Genomic DNA, 9686 nt, shown 5'->3' with positions numbered 1-9686 from the left:
TCCAAGACATCGACATTCAGGCAATTTCCATCAAAGCCTCGAGTCTGGGTAATGCACTGTTCATCTTTTAATCGGTTTGACACCTTGTCGTATGAGTGATAACAAACGCACTCTTTCCTGGTTGGCATATGCTCGCATAACCCACACCTACACCTTGCACAAACATACGGAATATGTCATATAAATTATACATTTATGGTAAATATTAAATTAACTTTTCAGACTGCTACATCTAGTTTGATTTTATAGACAGAATTATGACGTATAATTGAAATTCATTTTGTTATGAGTCATAAATACCCGGTACAATGATTGTGGAAGGGCCGAGCATTAGTTACCATAGTCAGCAAAGTATAAAGAAATAAAACCCAGTCTGTGACACTAATAATTTATAAACACCAAACAGGTTTTGAGATGCTTAAAATTGCACGTGAAATAATACAGACCATATTTGTTGTCATGACTTAGGCTTACCATTCTTCCACTGGAGGTATGACTGACTCTCAACAGGCCTGGGTGCTATCTGTATCACTCACAGTTCTGCTACTCTCGCTCGTGGAACTGTCCTCATCACTAGAACTTGTCAGATCTGTGTCAAAAGTAACTGTTCTAGGTTCGTTCAGAGTAGGTTCAAATTGATATGGTGCTACTCAACACTGTTCAGAACACAAAGTCAAAACAGACTGCGCCTCTGTTTCTCTGTATGCACTGGCCATGTTTATTTGCATTCAACTCGCTGGCGGTTTGTTTGGCAACTATTACGTTACAGTACTTTTCCTAGCAGCAAACGCATAAACTAAAACATTCGGATTGCTGCTCAGAAAGGGCTCTTTCTGCACCAAGTTCTATGTTTCATTTATTAGCACATATTTTTTATAAAAAATATAAACCTGCAGAATTAATCAGTATGAGTAGTTCTTTTGACTGCAAAGTTTTCTTTTTTCTGTAAAATTCACCTTTAACATTCTTTATAATTTTATGAAGAGTTCAATGTTTCTTTATATAACTAACTATTTGGTGTGTATATACATGTACAAGAAACCTAAATATTGTTAGTAATATACCCAATGAGATATCTTTAATGCATGGACTTCCCTGTGATAGGTTAAGTTAATATTAGTTGTAATTGGTTCAATCACTCCTAGCAACAAACTTTTACTGAAAATATACAGATATTTTGGCTCAGTCATTATGTATACATACTTGTGTGTGTTTTTAAACCTATGTGCAGTGTACTACTGCGACAATAAAGATGTGGTAAAAAATCCTATAACATTGCACAGAATAGCATTTTCAAACTGAATGTTTACAATTTTGTCAGATAAAACTGTACTATTTAATTTAATGGAATTTTAACAAATATTCTACTTTTTTATACACTCTTCTTTAAAAACTGCTAATTAAAACTTGCATATTCAACTGTGTTAGAATGCTTTAGTCCTGTAATATGTACTTGTAGTGGTTTAATTACAGTTCCAGGAGGTGAGTTTTTAACAAACTTGTCATGAGCCAATGTGTGGGAGCATTTTTGATGAAAAAAACAACTACCCAATCCAATTTTTTTAAAAACTGAAATGTTGTGGACATGTTTATTAGCTGAAAAAAGAAGGCATTTCCCACACTCTTTTAGTGTTAGAGCTAAGAAAAATGATTTAATGCATTGAGGTAACTGAAATCTGTCAGCACATCATGAAATTAATGGTCAACTACAAGAAGTATGGAAGTCTTCAAATGACACACATATATTCAGGAACCACATAGAACCAACTCTGTATGTAATGTGCAACAAGCTGAGTACAATATCATGCTTGTAGCTGCTTTCAAAGTGTTCCCATCTACTTATCCTGCTGCTGACTACTGTGATGCTTCGACCTTCTCTACCGAACCATAGATGGCGTTTGTATCTCAGTTGATAGCTAAACATAAAGAAACGTGATAAAAGTAACATAACAGGTTGGCAGTTGCTTAACTAAGGATGAATGTGGCTTTATTGATTCATACTGAATTTACTCTTTGTGGGTAGACCTTATACTAGCTAGTATTGAGACTTGAGGATGCTGTATTTTACTAAGAAATTTATCAGTTATCAAACAAAAGCTTATCTCAAAAAGTTACGTCCTTAAACCACCCTCTTTGGGAGTCTCTGGATTGAACTTACATTTAATATTCAACAAAGTGTTGTATGAAGATGCCCCTTGACTGCTGGGAGATACGTTTCAAATTTCATTAATTTTATTATCCAACACAACATATAACATTTTTATGTAGTGTGTACTGTTGGAAGGGCATAAATGTTAACAGTTTTCTTCACATTTTTTATCACCAAAAATAAGTAACAATTCAATTCCAAAGAAAAATATCCCCTCCAGTTGCATACTTTTGAATTTTGCCTTATATTGTGCTACAACAAAGGCATTCATCAATGTTGAACATAGAAAGTAATTATTATAAATGGAAATGAGGCCTGTCCTTCTACAGTTTGGAGTCTTAGCACACAAACCATCCATTTGATACATCAACACCCATGCTACCTGTACAGTTAAACATTGTTTTTTATTTGGCAACTTGTTCTAGTATCTTTCAAGAGACTTCCATCATTTATGATATTAGGTAGCAGATTGAAATAACTGTCAGGCTTAAACCATTTGTCTGATTGCTTCTCCATTTAAACTTAATATTAAGGAAGTTTACCTGGGTTTCTCTACCACATTTTCTTTGAAATTAGTTCATTCAGTTCTTTATGCCAATTTGTAACACCATACAGACAAACAGCTCTGTATCTAGATATTAATATCAAAGCTCATTTTACAAGATCTTTAATCAGTGATATTCTGTAAAAAATGATCCTGTTATTTAATAATTCTCTTTGTGATTGTTATGTCTAGAAGTGATTCTCTGGAGCAGGAAAACATTGTGTGTTTTTTCTTTCTGAATTCATATATTCGCCCTGATTTTATTGGAATCCTCATTGCCGAGAGGCACAGCAGTATATCTGCAGAATCGCATGGCTAGATATCGGGTTTCGATACTCATGGTGTGCAGCTTTGTGTTTAATTCCAAACAGTCATTCAGTCAGTCCGTCATGAGAAATTATAAAAGATAAATGGTTTGTTTTCACTGTGCTAATCTAGGTTGTTTAAACTGATTAATTTGCTGACAGACGTGTCATTTTTCACTTTGATTTTTCTTTCACGTGAAGAGGTGTTCAGATTTCACGACTTTATATAAATTGTTAATTTATTGTATATTTAAGGTTTATGAATTATTAAAGTTGTTTGACATATTTTGCTTCATTTGTGGGTTCCATTTGAACTCACCATTTGACCTAGTGTTGTAAGGTTTTTAAAAAATGAATGTTTTAAGAGCAGACAGTTGTGTTTTCATGTGAAATATTATAAACTGAGAGTAGAATAAATTATCTTAATGTCATTCATGTGGAAAATGTTACTAATAAATATCACGTATTAAAAATTTTATGTAATATGTTTTTAGTTATAATTTATGCCACACTCTTTGTAATAAGTTACATTTTATTTTCTCCATACAGGAGATCCTGGTAATGGTTTGGTTGGTTCTGTAAAATACAGGATAACCATGAACTCACCTCCAACAATTGGTTCTTGTAACATTGTGCCAGAAACTGGAGTGACTCTTGAAACTATGTTCACTGTCAGGTGTGGAGGGTTTCAAGATGAAGACATTCCTATCAGCTACCAGTTCTTCTACACCAACAAATTAGATGTTCATTCTGAAACAGCTAATGACAGAAAAGGTAACATTGAATGTAAACATAGTTTATCACTCGTTGTTCAGTGTTTTTAGTCTCCCAGATACTTTGGATGAATTAAATTAAAGATGTAGTTTATCAGCTTTTTACTGACACTTTCGTTCGATGTTTCTTAAACTTGCTACTTTAGGTAACTACCTACTCTGGTTATGTTGGTAGTGATTCATCTCAAGGAAATTGAAAGAGAAGCCAAAATTACATTTAAATGTTTTATTTAATGCAGTGAAATGCAAATGGCATCTGGTTTGGTTTGTTTGGAATTTTGTGCAAAGCCACCCATGGACTATCTTCTCTAGCCATCCCTAATTTAGCAGTGTAAGACAAGAGGGAAGGCAGCTAGTCATCACCACCCACCATCAAGTCTTGGGCTACTCTTTTACCAACTAATAGTGGGATTGACTGTTACATTATAATGCTCCCATGGCTAAAATGGCAAGCGTGTTTGGTGTAACAGGAATTCTATACTTTAAAACTGTATCTGGTTTATTTGTTGAATTTCAGTATTTTGATAATTTTCTTTCTGTAGGTCAATTAGTTGTTTTAACAGTATGTTAAAACAAAAGAAACTAACATGCAGCCTATAATCAAATCTCTGTAGTATTTATTTTTGTCAAACAGAGTTATATGAGATACAGTACCATTTATACTTTCACATGACTAGTAGAGTTTTCAACTGTTTCCTTGACCCCATGAAGCATTCTTGTTGACCTTATTCTTGTTTTTGTTATTTTGCACATATTTGTGTTGTGTGTGTCTCAAAGGGAAATGAGAGTTTGAACTGGGTAGAACTCAGTACTTTTTTTTTACACAACACGAGAGAATAAAAGAATTTTCTACCTAGAAATATCATTGACTTTCCAAATTTTCACAGGAAAAATAAACAAATGTGATATTTCCATACATTATATATTTTATACTGTTGTGCAATGTAACCACAAAAATTATTGTTCTGAAACATTCATCCTACATGGAAGATACAAAGGACAGAGTTTAAAGTTTAGTTTTAAAATGAAATATAATACAGTTTTATTTCAGCAGAATTTTCCTCTCTACAATCAGTTCTCTTATTATATTGGAATTAGATACTTAAATTGGCTTGAATTTTTAAAATGTGATTTTTGAATGCATGCCATATCAAAGTATGCACACAGGTGTATGTGTAAAACATTCTAATGTGCGATTTTAAATTACTGAATTGGCTAGATTATAAGATGTTTTTTGATTAATAATTAGGCTGTAAAATTTATGGTTGTCTTATAATCACAGCTAATCACAGGCATCTTAATCCCTACTCTAGCCTGTGACATTCCTTAATGTCCAGATATAATCCATCTACACGTGACTGCCAGATATTTGCGCAAGGTCATTGCTAATTCTTGCAGTTAATCCATCTGCAGGCTGTTCAGTTATAGTGTTGATTCTGTGGACCTAAAAAATGGTGTTATGGCATTCAGTTGTTTATTTTACCATGGTTTTTGAAAACGGGGGTTGCCTTATATTCAAGATCATCCTATAGTCAACCATCACAGTAATGGGAGATTTAACCATAATAGTGAGTGGTTACAATGATGAGCAATTTCTAGTTTCAAAATTTTAAAACATTGCATTGTTGTCAATAGTATTTTGCCACTTATGGATGTTTATGGTCAACATTATTAACACAAAATAAGTGGGAACAATTTATCAACATAAACTTTGTGAGGGGATAAAAACAGTAAATAAAAAACTGTCACTCTTTACTTTTGTTTGGTGTAAAACCAAAGTTGCCGTGTTGTGCTATCTTATTGTTCTATCTTCACCACCTGTATATGGCTAATTTACATGTGCACACCTAATCCTTGCAATATACATATGATAATTTTATCATATGCACTCACACACACACACACACACACATCTTGAACCAACTTGCATACCTGGTATTTTCTATGTACATGTGGCCATTTTACCATATGAAGGGTTATTCTTTCCTCATAGAGATAATCACAAATGTTTTACATATAAAATATGAACAAATGTTTTTCATTGCAGTACACTTATGTGTGATGAAGGTATGTTTGTGAAGACTCGTAAATAAAATGTATTTATCTCACTGTGCTGTTGGTGATATAGGTGTCCTAGTCATCAAATATATTCTTACAATATAAGGACAAATAGCTATCAACATTCACGTTTTAGATCAGGGGTTCCCAACTGGTGGGTCGTGACCTCCCAGGGGGTCGCAAAGCCTTGACAGAGGAGTCAAGGAGTTATGTGTGAGAAGGTATGTTTGTGAAGAGTAAAATGTATTTATCTCACTGTGCTTGGTTATATAGGTGTCCTAGTCATCAAATATATTCTTACAATATAAGGACAAATAGCTATCAACATTCACGTTTTAGATCAGGGTTCCCAACTGGTGGGTTGACCTCCCAGGGGGCAAAAGCCTTGACAGAGAGTAGCCTTATTAAAGTAGCTTGGGATAACATTAATTTTATTTCATCAATTACATTTTCATGTCGCGAGTGCCAAAAGGTTGGAAACTCCTGTTTTAGATAAATCAAAATCAGTATAATAATAGGCATATCTGAATGGTATGTATCATTCCAAAAATCCACCTGATAGCTACTTACCATAGTACAAACTGTTGAGATTCTATAGATCAGATCTATAGTGTGAAATTTGTGATGACAAGAACCCACTTGAAGTGAAAACATATCTCAGGATGGTCAGTGTGGGTATTAACACTTTTATTAAAATAAAGCAGAGAACAACGTTTCAACATTTTTACATCATCTTCAGGTTATCAAAGAGAGAGTTTCCAAATGACATGCTGGAACTCATTAGTTTCAAATGTTAGAGCATTTCACACTATAAATGCATTTCAGGATGGCTGGTATGGGTATTATGTGTGTATAACACACTCATACATGCTGCAGAAATTTCAGTCCATGCACTTATATGACACATTTGTTGTACAAATTCTGCATCTTGTCATTAGATAATTTATAAGATAACAGTGCACTTTTGGAAAGTAATCCTGTAAGGGAACAACTCACCATTTTAACTCTATTGAGAGCTCTTATTTTTCTTGTGGCTATAGTAACTAGGGTTTAAGTCATGTATGATTTAGGCAACCTTCTTCCTATGGCTTTGACATATTTACATTCTTTCTTATTGTCAGGCCTGCAGAACTGCAAAGACTCTTTGGCAAAATACAATTTCAGCTTATCATTATGCATTAATTTGTCATGCAAATGTGTAGTCTTGTAATTCAATGGATTATGCTACCATGAAAGAAGATAAGGTCCTGGCCAGCCACACCTGAATGGTTGACATGCTGTTGGAGTATACCTGAACCACTCTCAGTTTACTTGTCTATAGTGATAATGTTTCACCACAATCTTATCATATATTCTCACTCTTTGGTGAAATTCATTCACATCAGTTAATGTGGATCACATTTATTCCATGAGCTCTTGTGGCCACTTCAGCAATTCTTCAGTATCTTACACAACTAAGTGAATAGTTCACTGTTAAAGTTTGTTCCTTAATAGATGTAGGTCTCCTCAGATGTTCCAAAGGGAGATATCACTACTTATATTCAGTACATTACCAGCTGTTTGAGGTAAAGTATTGTCCAGTGTACATGCCTCAGCTCACTTTGTGAGGTAATCATTTACCATTGGGATGTAATAATTCATCTTGTTGGTAATTGGAAAATGTCTGGAAATATACAGGACTATTCTATGGAACCTACAACCTGCTAACAGTTTTCTGATGAGAATGTTTCTTTCTCTTAAATGCACAGGAAGTATAATATTTACACCATTGTTCTGTAAAGGTGGTTCTTAGAATGGTTTGATTGGATTTGTTTCTTTTTCAGTTTTGTGCAAAGTTACATGATGGCTATCTGCACTAGCCATTCATAATTTAGCAAACAAGAGGGAAGACAGCTAGTCATCACCACCCACCTCAAACTCTAGGGCTACTCTTATACCAGTTAATAGTGGGATTGATTGTAACATTATAATGCCCCCACATCTGAAAGTGTGAGCATGTTTGGTGTGACAGGTATCTGAACTAATAATCCTTAGATTGCAAGTTGTGCCTGGTTTGATTCAAACTGCTAATATGCATAACGAAAATAAAGTCATCTTTGTGTGTTGATTCTAGTAATATTATACCATAAATCGAAGTGAAATCTTCTAATTCATGAGTATATATTAATATCCAAGAATAACAAATATTCTCTTATATTTATACATCTGTAAACTTTACTGTTTTATTACTGACTGCAAAGAAAAACTGTAATGCTTTGTAGATTTAAATTCATTCATTTCGAAAACTCATCTACAGTGTTCTGCTGCAGCTTGATATTCAGGTTACTATGGTAATTACTTTTTTAAGTCAGCGTGACATAATAAAGTCTAATAAAAGATGTTAATAACATTAATAAAGAACAAAACTCTTAGCATTCCAGGTATATTAAAACCAGGTATATATTGTAGTGCTTGATATAAAGAATGCTTTAATTAAAGTGTTTAATATTTTAATATGTGTGAGATCATATACATTTTTAGGTTGTGTGGGTTGTATAAAAAATCTGAGTTTTTGATCAGCTCATTTGTGTTATGTAGTCTTTTGTTTGTTTTCGTTACTGAATTGTGACATTTCATATTCATTTATATTATTATTATAAAGTTAAAGTCATAAACTTTTTGTGGAAGTTAAAAAATCAACATTTTTTTATCACATGACTATTCTACAGGGACCTTACTGAAGTTTCGACACTATCCTGAAATGCCAAACACTCCCTTACCAGTTGGTGATCCATCGTACAATTATACAGGCATTATTACAGTAATGGTTTCAGATGGTTTTGATATGTCTGTGGAGACCAGAATTCATGTGCAGGTGTGTCATGATATAAATATGTATGTTTGTGTGTGAATATGTTTAACAAAACCATTTTCTGATAAAATTAAATTTTATTCATGTATACAGTACAGTGTAAAGAAGTATAACATTTTCTTAAAAAACAAACCATGGTTTTCTTTATCAGTTAATAGTACATTTTTACTAAATTTGTAAAGTTGTCATTGTGGTTTTATTTACTAATTAGCTTTTGAGATAATTGTGTCCACAAATGTGAAAAATAAATTGATCATTCTGAAGTCAAAATTGTGAAAACAATTCATTATGAGGTCACACATAAGTGTTCTGTAAACATATCTTATTCTCCATTATGAGGTCACACATAAGTGTTCTGTAAACATATCTTATTCTCCATTATGAGGTCACACATAAGTGTTCTGTAAACATATCTTATTCTCCATTATGAGGTCACACATAAGTGTTCTGTAAATATATCTTATTCTCCATTATGAGGTCACACATAAGTGTTCTGTAAAAATATCTTATTCGTGAGTGTATATCATTGACTTTTTGTTGCTTGGATTGTTTTATGACAGGTTTTGCCTTTGACTAGCAAAAGTGGACAGCATAAAACCGAACTAATTAAAACATTTGTCGCAGTTGCTGAGAATACAACTAGCTCACCTTTAGAACAACTTATGAAATCAGGAGATGTTGAAGGTATATAGTAATGAGAGTTAGTTAGGGCAATGATGACAGTGCAAACATTCTCTCAACATTCATTCCAACTTTAATTATATTTCTGTATATACAAATGTAAGTATAAAATTGTTGATTTTAACCTACCTTAAGGTAACTCAAAGCCAATTACATTTTGTACTTTATATATTAACCTTAATATAATTACCTGTGTAAATAATAATATTGCATTTATCTGTCCAAAAATTGTGTTATAACTTCTTTGGATCAAACATGACAAATCTCATATTATTAGAAAAACCTTTGTCTAAAGATTCCATGTTGTATGTTGACTTTTCAGTGC

The 9686-nt window shown here is 33.1% G+C and overlaps 1 protein-coding gene across 1 annotated transcript; it reads left to right on the top strand.

The window, feature by feature from the left end:
* The first annotated feature begins 3559 nt into the window (after positions 1–3559).
* On the top strand, positions 3560–9430 carry LOC143246176 (sperm receptor for egg jelly-like). The gene is made up of 3 exons (XM_076492388.1): positions 3560–3772; positions 8538–8683; positions 9241–9430. Exons 1-3 carry the CDS (start codon positions 3595–3597, stop codon positions 9370–9372), a joined length of 456 nt encoding a protein of 151 aa, XP_076348503.1. The 5' UTR covers positions 3560–3594; the 3' UTR covers positions 9373–9430.
* The last annotated feature ends 256 nt before the right edge of the window (positions 9431–9686 follow it).

Source organism: Tachypleus tridentatus, chromosome 3 (assembly GCF_004210375.1).
Source record: "Tachypleus tridentatus isolate NWPU-2018 chromosome 3, ASM421037v1, whole genome shotgun sequence".
NCBI classification, from domain to species: domain Eukaryota; kingdom Metazoa; phylum Arthropoda; class Merostomata; order Xiphosura; family Limulidae; genus Tachypleus; species Tachypleus tridentatus.
This window is presented reverse-complemented; position numbering and strand designations above follow the sequence as displayed.